The sequence below is a fragment of the Poecilia mexicana genome, unplaced genomic scaffold, assembly GCF_051168715.1.
Source record: "Poecilia mexicana isolate PSO_F unplaced genomic scaffold, ASM5116871v1 scaffold_9, whole genome shotgun sequence".
NCBI classification, from domain to species: Eukaryota; Metazoa; Chordata; class Actinopteri; order Cyprinodontiformes; family Poeciliidae; genus Poecilia; species Poecilia mexicana.
Window position 1 is genome coordinate 5,573,283 of NW_028263378.1, and position 16,874 is coordinate 5,590,156.

The 16,874-nt window shown below is 36.8% G+C and overlaps 2 protein-coding genes and 1 long non-coding RNA gene across 3 annotated transcripts; 2 read left to right on the forward strand and 1 right to left on the reverse strand.

The window, feature by feature from the left end:
* Window positions 1–384: 384 nt before the first annotated feature.
* pebp1 (phosphatidylethanolamine binding protein 1) lies at window positions 385–2,139 on the reverse strand. The gene is made up of 4 exons (XM_014989795.2): window positions 1,921–2,139; window positions 1,294–1,403; window positions 1,065–1,165; window positions 385–812 (listed from the first exon to the last, which is right to left on the reverse strand). The coding sequence occupies exons 1-4, from the start codon at window positions 2,053–2,055 to the stop codon at window positions 595–597; spliced, it is 564 nt and encodes a 187-aa protein (XP_014845281.1). The 5' UTR covers window positions 2,056–2,139; the 3' UTR covers window positions 385–594.
* A 2,299-nt stretch (window positions 2,140–4,438) lies between these two features.
* vsig10 (V-set and immunoglobulin domain containing 10) lies at window positions 4,439–15,728 on the forward strand. The gene is made up of 9 exons (XM_014989796.2): window positions 4,439–4,719; window positions 4,803–5,114; window positions 6,376–6,681; window positions 7,898–8,152; window positions 11,488–11,772; window positions 11,960–12,076; window positions 12,197–12,209; window positions 14,449–14,588; window positions 15,433–15,728. The coding sequence occupies exons 1-9, from the start codon at window positions 4,668–4,670 to the stop codon at window positions 15,549–15,551; spliced, it is 1,599 nt and encodes a 532-aa protein (XP_014845282.2). The 5' UTR covers window positions 4,439–4,667; the 3' UTR covers window positions 15,552–15,728.
* Window positions 12,216–13,941, forward strand: LOC148157622 (uncharacterized). The gene is made up of 2 exons (XR_015764236.1): window positions 12,216–12,627; window positions 12,658–13,941. It is a non-coding gene; the product is annotated as an uncharacterized LOC148157622 (long non-coding RNA).
* Window positions 15,729–16,874: the final 1,146 nt, after the last annotated feature.

Below are 16,874 nucleotides of genomic sequence, written 5' to 3' on the forward strand. Positions count from 1 at the left end.
GTGCATTGGAGAATTTTTCCCAGAAATGTGAAGTTCAGCACATGAAAGCGAACCTCTACAGTAAGAACTATTATCTAGAAATTTCATCAAACCCAGCGGATTCTTACTTTAGTTGCAAGTCAAATGTATTGCACTTTGGTAAATCATGTGCTTAGTGAGCAGGCTAAGGACAATTTGAAGACACAACTAATGGTTTTGTCTTATGTTGATATGTAGTTTATTGCTGCAGCCATAAAACAATTTTCATGGCTGCAGCAACCACAATTTAACACTCAACATCCAAACACCTATTTCTAAAACATTTGAGAAACAGTTATAGAGGATAACTGTCTGCATTTCTAGAGGTTTTGAAATTGGCTTAATGTCAAGAAAAAATGGAAAATGCTGAGTCAATGGTTTATTGGAGGTTAGAACAGGTGACTTCATTTTGAGAAGGAGTCATTCTTGTAACAGCGATTTAAAAAAAAAAAAAAAAAACATGTTACAGTGGCACAAAACTGTGCTTTCTCTCTTAAATGAATAGAGCATTTCCAGTGGAGGAACACCATGGGATTTTTCTGCTACTAAACACACTTGCTTGCAGTCTTTGCTTGCTTATTTTCCAGCCAGCTGCTCGTAAAGTTTAGGCACATAACTGTCCCACTCTGCCTGGTAGCAGGTACCCGCCACAGGGGCTCCCAGCTCGTACTTCTTTCTAAAGGTTTGCAGCTTGAATTTGCCGCGGCCGTCTCCAGAACGATTGGTGAGGACGGCCTCGGAGCAGGACAGGCTCCCCGGCTGCTCATACACCAGCCACACATACCTGTGCAGACCTGAGGGAAAACATTACAGCAGCTTTTAAAACGTTACATATGGAGGAAAGAGTCTGGCTAATGATTCCGTTGGTGCTGGAAACTGGAGTCAAGACAACACAAGAAGATTGTTGAGGGATTTTCTTACATTTAATTGTAATACTGAAAAGACTTTAAACATATTTTCTAAACACTTTTTAACTAACTGTGGTAATTAGTGAAGCAGCAATCACTTTTGTGCCACAATTTGTCATTTCTCATCTACTTTCTTACCTGTGCCCTTGGGAGGACCAGAGCCCACATAGTCAGACATGACACAGCCAGAGGACACATCATTCCCCTTCATGTTGACCACCAGAAAGTGGTGCCACTCTCTGTAACAAAAAAAAAGTTAATTCAAAGAATTTTGTTAATTCTTGACTTCACGCTGGTAGACAACTGTAAGACTCACTGAGTCAAAGAAAAAGGATAAAAACTTGGTCCAAAATCCTTTCAATCTCACCTAAATTTGGGGTCTTTCCTGCTGGGAGCGTCTGGATCGGTCAGAGCCAAAGTGTACAGTTTATTGGCATCACATCCTTCCCACTCAATAGAGGTGGGTCGATTCTGCACCTGTATGTAATGGAAATTACACTAAAATTAGAGTTCCCATAACTTAATTTTTATTTACTTGCACAGAATAAGAATCTATAATTTAATTTCTCACTAATTTTTGCTGAAAAACTGCCATCTTTCACAACTTCTACTTGTGTTTGCTGATTGGCCCAGTAGAAATTCTACCGGAGGAATATAAGTGAATGGGAGAAAGCCGAGATGCGGAGAAGGCAATGGCCAACTTTTTACCTGTTTCTTTTTCTATTTTGTTTCGCTTTTAGAGTGAGCCATTAAAAAAGCTTTTCAAAACAAAGTTACTGTGACATCCATTGGGGGGCGCTATCGAACCTTTTTCATCTTCACACATGCGAAATGTATTATGTAACCCAATATATTGCGACCAAACAAATTCACACATGGATGCAAAAATGTCTTATAATGTTTAAAGAAAAACTATTTGTAGGAACTGGCCTCAGACTGTGTTTTATAACCCAGCTCCACTCCCTGTTAGCTTAACATCATTTAGCTCACTAACCTGCGTTGGAGTGAGAACTTTGCCGAGCTCGTCGATCTCCAGAGAGCCATATTTAACAGTCAAAGGCTTCGCAGGCTTTTCCTCCACCTCCTGCAGGGCGAGAGACCCGGACCACTTGCTCAGATCCACGGGCATTGTCCCGGTTTTATTCTGTTTTCAGACCGCGCTGACTGGACCGCTGCTGCAGGGGCGCAGAAACTACCAGGAGTGCTGCATTCACGGACCACCAGAAATCCAGATTAAGTTGATATGTTGATGTTCTTTTAATTGTAATAAATGTTTTGAATTACAAATGAATATGTTATTATTTAGTTCCCACAAAATTTATAAGATAACTGTTTAAAAATGTAATAAATTTCATAATCAAGTCTGTGAGAGTTAATAAATGGCAATACAGTTATTTATCCCTACTTTCTTCATCGCCATCGATGGTGTAAGAAAAGATTAATGCTGATTTTTTTTTGTCAGTCACAGATGTAAAATAAACGATTAGAATATCTTATGACAGTCGGAGGAAGAGAAATTGTATTTTCCTTGCAAAGACAAAGCATTTGAACTACAAACAAGCAAAAGACCACCAGAGGGCGCAGTTGTGTCATTTACCACAGGGAATTTGATTCGTTAAAATGAACGTCAATCAGATCGCCTGTCCTGACTTTGTCCCTCCTTCAAACCGCATGCTCCATTGACACACTTTCTGTTTTCGGAATGAGAGCCCTCGGTTTGAGTCTGTGGTCTGACAAAGACACAACCGTTCCACTGGCCCCGAAACGTATTTTTGTAAATGGAGCACATTATTTAGTTTAAGAAAAATGCAGGAAACGTATTAACAGCTGGATGAAAGTAGAATCTAACCACATATTACAATACAAACGTTTTCTAAAATCATCTTACCTTCTGTATCTTGCTTTTTCTTGTGTATGTGTGTTGTCTTTGATTATTTTAATGATGATTCAGAATAAAGAGCAGCCTATGGGTTTAATTTGGATGCTTTGGTTTTGATATGAGTGCAGTGGCTTTTTTCAACAAGGCACTTTGTATTGTCTTGTTGCTGAAAATGTGCTATATAAATGAAATTACCTTTACCTTCCCAGAAATGCATAAGCTTACGGGGCCATCAGGAGGCAAAATGCAATATAAAACAGGACACCTGTTTTGGGTTGTACACTGAGCTACACTTATGGAAACTTTAGTGCGACCAGTCATGCATGCTTTAGGGTTGCGAGAGGAAATGTCTCTGTGTGCACAAGAAGAAGGGATGGGAAACCCACTTCCTCTGAAACAACAATGCAAGCAACTTTTAAAACGTGCATAAGCATTTGATAATCCCTTATTCAAATTCCTAAATGTTTGTAGATTGATCAGATGTCAACTGGGTTATTCAGAACAGAACAATGATTTGTTAAGATGCAGCTTGAAATCAGTGAAGCTCTTCTATTTGTGAAAAATTCAATTTATTTATTTGCAATAAGCTATCTTTGATGGACACAAGACTGAAAACCACAATAATTGTCCAATATGAAAATCTTTCTGCAAAATTTCTATCCAAAATATCTTATGTACCATATCAATGTTTTGATGTATTTGTGTTTCTTACAAGAAATAATTACACTTTTTTTTCATTTTATTTTCTGATCCATTCATTGCCATAATTGATCTTGCAAAGTTAGCAAATGGTTAATATTACGCAGTCAGAAACTTAATACAAACAAATTAAAATTTGGAAATCATTTTAACTGAGATTTGAGATTAATTTTATCTTCAGTAAACATCCATCAACATCATAAGTTTAGTTCATAGCATAAGTTAAGTTCATAAGTTAAGTTGCTAAAAAAATTAGCAACTTCTTTTTAGGTGCTATTAAAAGAAGTTGTATTAATATTTTATTATCAATACGATATTGATTGTGTTAATAATAACAATAACAGGCTTGGAGAGACTTTAGGTAGGCTGTCAATTAAGCATACATATATATATATATATATATATATATATATATATATATATATATATATATATATATATGCAGCAGCTGAAGGCGGAGCTGGTTCTCTTCAAAGGCCTCATGAGCAATGTGAGCGGAGTGAACGCAGTCACAACATGACCATCACTTTCATTGTAGCGCCAATCAACGCTTTCTCATTTGACAGACTGCGGCTTCTCCTAAAGAAAATGTGCAAATTTATTATTCATATATATATATATATATATATATATATATATATATATATATATATATATATATATATATATATATATATATATATATATATATATATATATATATATATATATATATATAGGAAACTTACAGATAAAGTTAATTATTTTAAAGAATAAATTACCTTTTCTGTCAGATAAAATATGTTCGAGAAAAATAACAGAATCCAATTCAGCTTGTCAAAGATGATAATTATGCACCATTGGTATCATTAGTAAAAAAAAAAAAAAAAAAAAAAGATGCTTCTGTCTCTTTAAGCAGGTGAGTCCTAGGTGCGGTTCATTCCTCCCAACGTTTCCGGACCTGCACGCTCTAGTAAACAAAGCACGTCCACCAAATCTCCCGTGGAGACACCAGAGGCAGCTCATCATGTCAGATCGGTGACCTTTGCTGGTACTGCGGTCCATTTACTCTTGTTTATAATGACCTTACGGTAAGCGCGCAGAGGTAGACTAGTCAGACAGATTCGGACTAGAAGTCTTATTTTTCTTAGGGCTATTTCTGAAGGCGATGTAGAAAAGGTAACATGAACATTGTCGCATCTCTAGCGCTTCTGCAACTGTTTCTGTCTGCGGCAGGTGAGTTGTGGCGACATAGTTCTAACAGGTGAGTTGAAATTAGCTCTCAGGGTTTAACTCCTTTCTTCTCTCTCGTCTTAAAGCGACAGTTTCGGGAAACTTCTCCACCGAAACCGTCCAGTCAGCCGCTCCGGGCGACGTCGTTTTACTTCAGTGTTACACCGGAGGGAATCTAACACCTGTCTGGACAACATGGATGAAAGACAGTCATGTTATCGCCTCAGATGGTGAGCTACATGTGGACTCTTCTGCCAAAGACCCGCGGCTCACCTTGGAGCTTAACGGGAGTCTGAGCATCAGTAAAGTGACTTCTGAGGATACGGGGAGCTTCCTGTGCAGCTCCAGACTACCAGACAACAGAACCATCAACGCACATGTCCTGCTTCAAGTAACCAGTAAGTGGTGGGGGGCATGAAGTCCAGTATGGCTCCAGTCCAGTGGGATTCTTCTGGGCGTTGGTTGCCTGCATTCGCAGAAGCAGCTTTTCAACCAAACTGGTTCTTCCACATATTCGCCTGTCTGTTCACATGACAGCAAGGGAGCTGCATGACTTGATAAAACAGTTGGTCCTTTTTTTACTTTTAACTTTCAGTTTGGAATCTGGTTGGACACTCTCCTATCTGGCTTCTGTAAATCAAAGCCCCAAATCCTAGTAGTTATGTACTGGTTATTGGTATCTGCCATGGTTTTTAAAAATTAAAAATGTCAAAAACTGCTAAAACACTGCTCTAAAGCATGCTGGGTGCATCAATCCACTTCTTTCACTTTTGATATCGATACCGATATTTAAGGTTCAGTATCGGCCGATACTGAAAAGCTGATTGGGTTTTTTAAATATTTTGAGGTAGTAGATTATTATTATTTTTTGTTTGTTTGCACAAATCTTGCACAGTATGTGCAAGATTTTCCCCAATCCAAACCACAGCTGCAGGAAGTAGATGCTAAGACAAAATGCATAGTGAAAATACATTTTCTGAATGACTATGTGTGTCCTTTTTGTTGCCGTCAACATGATCTTACAAAATTCTTGCTACATGTTTGACTACTCTTTGTCACAGGGTTGGAGGAGTTCATTTGAAATTAGCTGAATCGTTTTTGGGGGGGCCGAACTTTTAAGCGCATTGCATGTCATTTCACCAGTTTCTGGGATTTGGGCTGGCCTTTCTGGAAGAAGAAAAAAAACTTTGACGTTTGTGATAATTGTCCTTCTGGAGTATTTGGTTGTGTCCAGGTGTCTGTAATCAACAGACCCAGACCAAGAGACTATCGGCCCGTCTGTGTGGGAAGTTATGGAGTTCAGTTAAATTTAAAAATATTGATATTTTTTCTTCTTGATCAATGGCTTCTCTCAGCTGGTATTGAAACAGTTTCCAGACTAAAACAGTTTGTCTCTCCTTTCAGACATTGGCAAAGTGGTGACATATTCAAGTAACCTAAACTTGCTTGCAATTCTTCTTAGGGCTTCCCCTTATTCTTCTTGTTGGCTAATCGAATGAAAACTATCAAGCAAATTTTATTTTGGCAAAGAAAAACTACCAGCTGCCTAGTCTATTATTGCCTATAAAAAGTTAATAGATCAAAACATAACATGAGTGAATATAATCATCTTTTTGTAAGAATGAAGTTGTTCACATTTGTAAAATGCTTTTATTTCAGGTGGACCGTACAACGTAACTACAGTGATTTACCCAGCAGTCGTGCTGCCCAACAGGACACTGGTCACTGAGGAGGGAAAGTCCGTCTCTTTTAAATGCTCGACAAGGCCCTCCCCATCTCAGCAGCTGAACCTGACCTTCAGTGGAGCTTCGAACAATAACACAAGCCTGACTTTCACGCCACTTCCAATCCTGGAATACACTATAGAGAACATCCAGCCCAGCAACCAGGGAGTTTATACCTGCAGTGCCGTCAACACCGTCTCCAACCGCATGGTCAATAACAGCACTGAGCTGCTGGTGTACTGTAAGTTGCTAGAGTAAAGAATTACGCTGTGATTCTGTGATTTATTTATTTATTTGTTTTTCATATATAAGAGTTCAACTAAACTCAACAATAATCAAAGTTAAGGTTCAGAAAACACTAGACCTAAGGAGAGGTGAGTAGAGTACCCAAAAAATAGAGTAAAAAAAGAAGAGTAGCACTTCTTCAGCATATTTTTACTCAAGTAAAAGGGAGATGTAGCCATCCGAGAAACTATTTGGTAAAACAGCTGCTCAAATACTGAGTATCTGACTCATTGAAATTTAAAAATTAGACCATCAAGTTGACCAAAATCTAAAGTTATATGGAAATTATGGTATTTTAAAGTTCAAAATGAAAATAAATTATATAAATAACTTCATTTCAAAATAAAATCAGGCGAAAGAAACATTTTCCAAATCGGTTTCGATGTACAACTTAAAAAACATTAACCAGAACTGCAGGTGTGTTTCTGCACCTGGTGAATTTTTGGTTTAAACATGTTTGTTGTTTATTCAGTGAAGTTACTCACAGTGAGTAGAGTATCCAGAAATCGTACTGATGTAAGAGTAGTGACTCTTCATGATAAAATTACTCAGTACAGAGTAGTAACAATACTCCTAAAAATTATTTCTTTCTGAACTAATAGAAGCTCCATCTATCAGTGAGTTAACCACTGTGTGGCTAAATGTCATTCTCTTTTTGTAAACTGTCAAACTTGATATTAATCATAGATTAAGGTTTCTGGAACAAATTGCACATTGTTTTGTTATTTGCCGACACAAAACTGGTTCATCCCTTGACAAAATGGATGGTGAAAATACATTTAGTGAAATGGCATCTTGTCTGAATTACTAATAAATCAGAACTCTGTGGCTTTATCAATAAAAAAGCAAATGTCCAAAGAAAAACAGAACATACTTCAGAAATACTGCTTATGTTTACTTTAAAAAGTATGTAATTTCACCCATCTTCCTGGAACTGGTGTTTTTTTTTAGTTTTTTTTTGGAGGTATCAGATGTGATGAAATGTAACCACGTCCAGATGGTGTGAAGGTTAGCAAAGTCACAGTTTTAGTTAAAATGTAGCAGGTTTAATAAAAGTTCTTCCTGCATATGCCTCCATTCAGAAAAGAAGAATAATGGTTTAGTAATTAAATCATAGAATAAATAATTTCTTGAACTAATCCTGCTTTTCTCCTTGTCTGTGTTTGGGTTAGATATTCCGAGCAGACGCCCCGACTGTATGTCCATGAAAGCGCAGAACTCCTCCAGCGTCCAGCTGAACTGCTCCTGGTTCGGGGCGTATCCGACCCCGCAGCTTCGGTGGGGCAAAGACGGAGACTTCCAGGTGACAGACAGCCTCGTCGTGTCGCTGAACAGCTCGACGCTGAAAGACAGGCAGACGCTGACCTGCACGGCCCGACATGAGCTGCTCAAAAACGGAAAAGAGAGATCTTGTTCCGTTACGCTCAGTAAGTACCCCTTAAAGAAATGAGTCATTTTAACCGTGTCTTTTCAGTTATCAATAAACAGCAAGTGATACAAGTGATCAGTATTCTGAATAACTGCAAGGTTCAGTTTATATTTGGAAAATATGGTGAATTTAGGCTTTAGTTGAATTATTTAAACTCATGGTTTAAACAATAAATGTTGCAGCGACTGGAAGAAAGGTTTGTGTGGTGGCGTGTTAAAGTTATTGTTGATAGAAAATAATAAAGGAAGAGTAGGTTTAAGTGTAAATACCTCAGAAATTTTGAGATGAATCTCAGAATTTTCTGGAAAAATCATGTAAATGTCTGAGTTTGAAAAGTAAAAAAATAAAATGCGACTTTTGCAAATTTTCTGTTTGAAAAGTTGAAAATGTTCAACTTTTGAAACTCAACTTTCTGCGATTATTCTCAAATTTTCAGATTTTTTTTCTAGCAAACTTTCAATGTTTTGAGATTAGAAATGTTCTTGTTTTTTCTAGAAAATTTCCTTGGTTTTTGACTGAAGTTCTATCTACAACGTCCCTTCTACGCTGTCGTAGGTGCAGGACAAGGCACGCTTAACAGCAGCACTCTGTGTTTAGTGTAGATTTCTGAGTATTCACTCTATAGGTGTGGCTGTCATTCCTGCTTTAATGTGTAACAAGAGCAATAAGACCAGAGCTGTGGTTTCTCAGCAATGTTTCCTGTCTCAGTTCCCTCAGTGCATCGCTAGAGTTCCTTCACATTCTGGAAAAGTCCAATAATTCTTAATTAATGGACTGGTTTTCACATTGATTTGTATTAAACAGCATGTTTTTTTTTTATTATTTGTGACACATATAAGATCAGAAAACTACTCAGAGATGTTCGTTTGTCCATAAATTTCCAGAATGTTACAAAAACCCCAAGAAAATCAAAGCCGGGATGTTTAAGTTCTGTTTTAATTGTTGCTATATTATCATGCTGCCTTCTGCTGATAAGCTTTATGGATTCGCTGATTTCATTCCCCAGCAGGACGTGGCACCTGCCCACACTGACAAAGGTCCTAAGACAGGGCAATATGTCTTAAATATAAAATCTCAGATTTTTTAAAAAACAAATCTGATTTACTATTTGAATCATTTTTTCCTTAACAAATTACAAATGGCAGAAAAAAAGCTACTGGATTCAATGTCATAAAAATAAATCTGTAAAACACGTGTCAGACATGATGGTAGTTCTTAGACGGGCTACCATCACTCTGACCAGTAGAAACCCAAGTGGTGGGGAAAAAACCTAAAATCGATTTATAGTCCATCCCTCAAAGTTACCAAAATCTGGTGTGTGTTTGGCCAGAAAACTCAATCTGCCTAAAATCACCATTGGAAACACACTTCATGTCCTCCGTTAAATATGCTGGAGGATCTGTGAAGCTTTTGGTTTGTTTCTGTTCTTAAAACTCTTTAAATTATGTAACAAAGTGAACGGCAATACTGTGACAAAGTAAGTCACATTATCTGACAGTCCAAGAAGTTAATGATTATCCAATAATAGTTTTAGTGCAGAAGACACCAACTCCTCAGGTCTTCCAGATCTTAGTTCCTGATTTAAATGAACGGCCTACTACAAGGCCGCTGGAGAACATGGTGACACACTGATGGACCATTTAATTTTGGTGTGTTGAAACAGGGATGCAGCACAACCACAGACCTTGGTTTAGCATCAGTGATAGCATTTTATGAGGACAAAGGTCACATCTAATGAACAGACTTCTATTAGAATAAATCCTGTTACAGAATCCTGAGGTTTCATTGGAGCTACTTTCATCTGCTGTGTAGATCTCATGTTTCTGCTGTCTGTGGTGCAAAACCAAACCTCCTAAAATCCCTTCAAACAGCCGGATTAGCTCACTTGTCACGCCCACGCTTGGACTTCTAGCACAGAAATGTTCAGCAGAAAGTGTGTGTAGTGTGAGTAATGCATAGTTTGCATGGTGATCTAATGCGGTCTCTCCTGCCCAGGTGATAGGTCATCATTCATGGAGCGATGTTTTGTTTTGTTGTGTAAAAACCTGCAGGAAGCAGATTTTTATCAAAACTTGTTAGTTTGGAAATATTCAGATATTCTGAAATCTTCAGAGTAGTAGAATAATCTTGTGTTAACATTTCATCTTCTTTTTTGTAACCTTTGACTTTGACATGTGGGATTTAGAGTTTTGCTTAAAGTATAAACACACCCAGCGATGAAGCTGGGTTATTCCTGAGTCATGCAGTGACATAAACATCCTTATCACATGAGGAGAGTTCTGCAAACACAGAAGGGGTGAAACTAAAGTGTGTAAAAGTGTCCAGGCTGCTGTAATCCTATCAGTTTTCATTGACTGATGTGCAAACCCAGACTTGAGCTGAGTCTTTGTCAAACAAATAATCCAAAAGCTGTTTGTAGGACATCTAATCTGAAGGATTTCTCAATCTAAGATTACACTATTTATGAAATGCTTAATGAATTACAGCTCTCTCTCTCTGGTTCTGTAAAAATAATGTTTGATTGAGGCATAATATTTTAGTCAAACTGTTTACAGGTCAGGTGACATGTATAATGTTTGTGAGAAGATGAGCTGCATTTTCTTTACAGACGTGCACAAATCTTTTATCTATATTCTCAAGGGAGGAAATTCAGTTTTATTATTGGGGGACAATAAACAGATTTCTTAAAAGCTAATTGTTTGAGAGGAGTCGGCAAAGTTACAGTGAAATGTAACGTAAAATGTGCAGCTGGAACCTTATCAGCACTGCATAGAGTTTACTGAATAAATTATAATTATTGTGGTTGAAATGGCATAACTAAAATGTATTTAATAGTCAGATTATTACGATAATGTCCTTTATTAGTCTCATATCGCCTTTATGAAGGGTTTGTCATGTGTTCAAGCTGCAGGACCAAAAATGACTAGTATGTGGCAATGCACATGAAACGTGTTGTTTTCCTCTTTAAACAAACTTTTGAGACACATAGAAGTGAGACTAAAATGTAAATGTTTAGATATGAGTTTGGTTCAGTGTCACTCATCTAATCTCTGCTGCACTTTTGCAAAAATTTAAGTCTCTAAATAAAAGCAATTTTTAATGAGTAACCCCACTTAATAAAATTTTAGAAAATCTACCTCATCCTAGCACAAAATCAATCTAGTTTTTTTATTATTATTATTTTAAAAAAGTTAATTTATTTTCATAGTTTCGGTTTTAACAATTCTGTGGTTGCTGGAAACGCAGCTGTAGACGGAAACCCTTATTTCTCATATAGTTTTGGTGTTGGAAGAAACCTTTAGAGACGATTTTGTTTTGTTTCTTTACTTCCAGGCCTCCCCTACCCAGCGGGCGAACCCATGGTCTCAGTTCTGGAGGGAACCAACGTGACTCTCTCCTGCCGTGAGTTCACCGCAGTACCGGCTGCCAACACCGTGTGGAGGAAAGGCCAAAGTCAGGAGCCCATCGTTCCCGGATCCAAGTACGTCCTGTCCGTGGAAGGCCCTGACCTCAAGCTGACTATAGTCAACATCAGCATGTACGACGAAGTGTACTATTTCTGCCGCAGCGAGAACGCGCTCGGTGTCCGCGAGCTGGAAGTCTTCCTCACTGTGAAAGGTGAGTTTATTATAAAAGCATATGTGAAGTTATGTGAAGGGCGTGGCTGGAGTGAACGGCGAGTTGGAGAGATGTAATCTAGAAGCCAGTCGGTGCAGGTGTGGACTCCATGTCTGGAATGCCGACAGACCTGCCGCTCCGCCGTTTAACTGCCCTAAAATCCTGCCATTGTTTTTTATTTTCTCAGCATCGTCGTCGGCGTACACTGGAGCGGTGATCGGTGTGTTCATCGCTGCCCTGATCACGGGCTGCGCTTTCATCGTGGCTAAAATACTTTACTCCAGGAGACACACAATCTGCCTGGGTAACTGTTGTTTCTCGTAATACACAGTGTTTGCTCATTTTAAACCTTAGATAATGGACCAGTGTTGGTGTTTGAGACATTGGTGTTTACTAACCTCTTTTTCTATCCTTCTTCTTTCAGGAGGAGGTTTCATGTGAGTATCTTAATTTGGATGAATATAATTTTTTTAATCATAAAAATGTCTCTGCAGCTATCCGTACTAATGCTGCCTGTGGTTGGTTGCATTTTACAGTTCTCAGGATGACGGGGCACATTAAAGTGCAATATTACCTCAGTATAAACTATTAATTATTAACATTCTTGATCGCTTTTGTTTCATGACTAAAAGTCAAATGCTTTCACCACGAAAAACCCAAGTCTGCAACTTCCAAAACAAACTCAAAAGAAGAAACTTTCTGAAATACTGTCATCCCAGATGTCATAAATATTGATTAATTAGATTGTCAGTAAACAAAACACAAAATGAAAGTGGGTGTAAAATAACTGTCTAACTGGATTATTAATTATCAAATGAGAAAAATTAAAAGTTAATTTATAATGACATTATTTCAGTTAGATAATATTCAACACCATCAGCTTAGGCATTTTAAATCAATACTTTGTTGTCTCAGGAATTTGTCTTGTACAATCGGTTCATAGTACAGGAAATACCGCCATGTTTAAACTGAAGGTTGGCAATTTCAAATTCCTGGTTAAAAGTTCACTTATGCATGTCTTAAAAATGATAAGTAAAATTCATGAATTCATTACTTTTCTGCTTCCTAAAAATCAAAAGTAAGCAAAGTGAATTGTTTTCTAAAGAACTGGAGGAGAAGCTTGATGAATGACTGAAGCCCACAGCTGAAGTCGCTTTCAGTGGCAGCGAAGCACGGAGGTGGGAGTGTTATGATATGGGGTTGCAAGAGTGTGGACACAGATTAGCAAGATTAGCAATCTCAGGTTCTGAAGAAGAAAAAAACCCAGCAAGACGATTCAAAATCAACTACAGGAACTTTTCTAAATGGAAAAAAGTGAAAAAAAAAAAACCCGACCAAGTTTTAATTTGAAAGACAAAGCTACACAGAACAAGAATGTATTTTGTTTTTTAAATAGAGAACAAAATGTAGATGCATTATTAATAGTTTACTTTGACATTTAAATTCTACTACTAATAATTAAATTACCATTTGTTTTTATGTTTTTTATTTTATTTTAGGGGTACTAGCGAAAGCTTACAATTATTTCATTAAGCAACAAATTCACAAATTAGTTAATTTATTTTGTGTATTTTTTATCTGTAGTTTTTAAAGCTTCTGTTCTGTTTTAATTTTCATATGTTCTTGCAGTATTTAACTCTTCTGCTTTTTATCTGGCAACAACAATACATTGAGATTCAAAGGGTTTTTTTATGAATGAAAGTTTATAGATGATGAAAAGGTTTTGAAAAATAAAAACATCCTGTTACCCAACATTTCTATCTCCCAGCAGTCTGCAGAGCGCTGAGGTGTGTGCTCTCTGATGGGAGTGGTTCTTATCGCCACCAGCTGCCATGATGTGCGCTTGAACCGTCGCCAAACGCTTCTGAGAACAAAGATCGCTTCCCCAGAAAGCCGATAACCAATCACACTTCTAGAAATGTCTGGACGTTTTTGTTAACTGGCATGAATTTATGTTGACATTTCTAATATATTTGTTTCACTTAATTTAAGTCCTTCATATTTGCTCAGTGTCTCAGCCGCAAATATTTCCACATGACTTTCTTTATTCTTTACACTGATGGTAATGAGTTTACCTCTCATACACCAGAATCTGGCTTAATAAATCATCTTTAGAAAATGTAAAATATGAATAATTTACAGCTAAAATAAAACAGGAGTCACTTTTAATTTGTTTTCATTTCTCTTCAATTTCAAACCAAAAGAAACATAGAAATGATATGCTGACAAACAGAAAATGTGTAAGAAAGACTCAAAATATCCATCCTTAGAGTATTAAAATCTTCCTGTAGCTGTTCTGTTAATTTACTGTTTTTATTTCACATTTAGTCTTACGTGTTCCAGCAGAGTTTGGGAACATTTGAAGCCTTGTTTGTTTACATCTAAACCTGTTTGCGGCTGTTTTGTGCTTCATGGCTTTTGCTCAGGAATTCCAGCATTTCTTGGTAGGTTGCCACCGACCGCAGTTAGTTGTTTGCCTCTCAAAGGCATCCTTGTGCTCAGGGATCCACTCCAACAACAAAGCTTCTTTCATCCGGACAGTTTATTTTCAAAGTTGTGCTGCAATCAAGAATCAGTAAATCTTCACTTCCTTTGGAATTTCAAAACAGACTCATGATGGGTGTTAAAAAAAAAGATCTCATGTCCTGAGTTGAGGTTCACTTTTCCTTTTTGCAGGCAAGCAGAGGACAGAGGAGATGTGGTGGACCTGGTGGAATCAGATGATGAGCAGATCTTTCAAGACGCCGTCCCCCGACTGCCTCCTTTAACCAACGGCCACCACACGACGCTCGTCCAGATACATCGGATCCCTTCCAGTAAGATGTTTATAAGCTTTTTTTTTTTTAGGGAATTTTTAATTATATTCACCAATTTGAGTCCAGAACAATTCCTTATCTACGCTTTATTATCAGCGTGCTTCATAAATCCTAAAACAACACAGTGCTTAAGCTGCGTTTTGCTTCAGGAGTTTGATAAAGTGTTATGTCATAGCTTTCTTTTGGCATTAAATTGCTTCTTTTTCAAAATCTCTATTTCTAAAGCTTAATAAATCTGGTCTTTCTACGCTACACTCAGCAACACTAAATACAGATTCTGCAAAGGACTTTGTTACACCTTTTATTCTGATTTTAAAAAAGTAAAACAATATATAAATGCCAGTGGTTTCGTGTCACTTTATTAAATGCATTGAAACAAACGGCAATATGGTTTTAGTATGTACAGCTGTAGTTATAGTAAACGTCAAAAAAATGTACTTTTTTCTGTGAATGTTACCTTTTGGAAATAGATAAGCTAACTAGCATATATTCAAAGATTGTTACACTTTGCTTGTGGCTTGACAGGAAATAAATCACTTTGACAAAACCACAGGTCCATCTTACAGCTCTTATATAAATGTGTTTCAAATGCCAAATATCTGAATTTCTGAATTAGATTGCCGTTTATTAATAATAAAAAAAGAGAAAATAGTCACTCCATTGGCTTAAAACACAAGTCTTTATTTGGCAAATAAAAGAAATGAAGTTTCCTCTACTTCCAAATCAACTTATTTAGTTCTCAGAAATTCAGATTTTTCTCTTTTGAATGGTGAAATAAGGTTAAATAGGAACCTGTTTTAAGCCCTCAGGTGTTTAGGAATATAACACCTCCCTCTCTGTCCAGGTGACGATCACGAGGTCATCGTTGAAACGCATCCAGAGCCGCCTGAACAGAAAGACGAGCCGTTTGAAGAGAAAACAGAAGAATCCAGAGAAGAGGTGGAGGAACTTGTATCATTTTAGGGACAAGATGCTTGAAAATTAATGCGTCATTTCTAATGACATCTGAATTAGACTCCAAAATGGGTTTTTTTTTTTTAGCGGTGTTGTACATTTTTGTATGTTTATTTTAAACTTTTTTTTTTGTTTGTACAGAATTTTGAATGAGTGACATTAAAGCATGAAATACGTGTGAGGAAACCACCTTTTTTTGTTTGTTTTTCACATTCATCACACGCTGTACAAACACTGCCTATCCCAGTTCATAACGCAGATCTTAAAATACCGAAACTTAAAATATGTCACCATCAGTTCAGACTCACTCACTTCCAAAACATGATCAGAATCAAAGCATTTTGATGTTGGGAGACTCTGGGTCAGGCATCCTGTTTTGCTTGGTGGAAAATTTGAATCGGGTTATATAAAAAGCTTAAATAGATTTTAAAGTAAACGGACAAAATTTGACAATAAAATCTAACCATATAAAAAAAATAAATCAGACAAAATAAATCAAACATTCTCTGAAGCACTAAAATTGGTTCTTATGCTTTAAATTAAATAAACATTGAACACACATCCGTGAATAATTTCTAATTTATTGCCTTAGCTCATTATATACGTTTACCAAGTCCCTCAGTTTGCACATTAAATTTTTAATATGGGATCTTTTTAGTAGGTCAAAGCAAGTTAAAAGCAGTTAAATAATGTACTACACTGTCAAAAGCAGTTCCAGCATAAAAACTAGAGCGGCTTAGATGTGAATAATTCATGGTATGTATGCATGTTAGGAGTTGGATGCCAACCAATTTTTTTTTTTTTTTTTTGCTGAATATGCTTACATGACTACAAGAAAATAACTGATGTTAAAACCTGCCACCTAAGACATGGATAGTGGTCATAAAGTGCTGAAACTGTTTACTTAAAGTCAGATATATATATAAAAAATAAATAAATGGGACTTTATTTCCCTTTTCTTCTTAAAAACTTGACTAGAATGTTCTAAATCCTTTTTAACTAAATTTATGCCATAAATAAAAATCTGACTATTAAAGTCACTTTATTAATAAAACATTGACATATGCATTTGTCAGGCATTGATTGAATTGATTGCAGCTGGTTTGTGTCAGAATTTCTGTTGGCCTTTATCACACAACGCTTCAAGATTAGACTCCACTAGACATAAGCGATAGGTCACATTGCCAAAAGGATATTTTTTATTTTATTTATGTACTGTATAAACAATCACAGTCCCGATTTTATTACAAATTACTTAAATGAAACATCCTTCGGAGCCTTTAGAACCATCTTTTTTTTTTTTTTTTATACATATTTTCATACGTCTGTGCA

Excerpts from the sequence above, each read along its gene's own strand:
- pebp1 (XM_014989795.2), bottom strand. The coding sequence starts at position 2,055 with ATGCCCGTGGATCTGAGCAAGTGGTCCGGGTCTCTCGCCCTGCAGGAG. Across the intron at positions 1,404-1,920 it reads AAGTTCTCACTCCAACGCAG|GTGCAGAATCGACCCACCTC; the intron begins GTTAGTGAGCTA and ends CATTACATACAG. Across the intron at positions 1,166-1,293 it reads AGGAAAGACCCCAAATTTAG|AGAGTGGCACCACTTTCTGG; the intron begins GTGAGATTGAAA and ends TTTTTGTTACAG.
- vsig10 (XM_014989796.2), top strand. The coding sequence starts at position 4,668 with ATGAACATTGTCGCATCTCTAGCGCTTCTGCAACTGTTTCTGTCTGCG. Across the intron at positions 8,153-11,487 it reads ATCTTGTTCCGTTACGCTCA|GCCTCCCCTACCCAGCGGGC; the intron begins GTAAGTACCCCT and ends CTTTACTTCCAG. Across the intron at positions 11,773-11,959 it reads AGTCTTCCTCACTGTGAAAG|CATCGTCGTCGGCGTACACT; the intron begins GTGAGTTTATTA and ends TTATTTTCTCAG.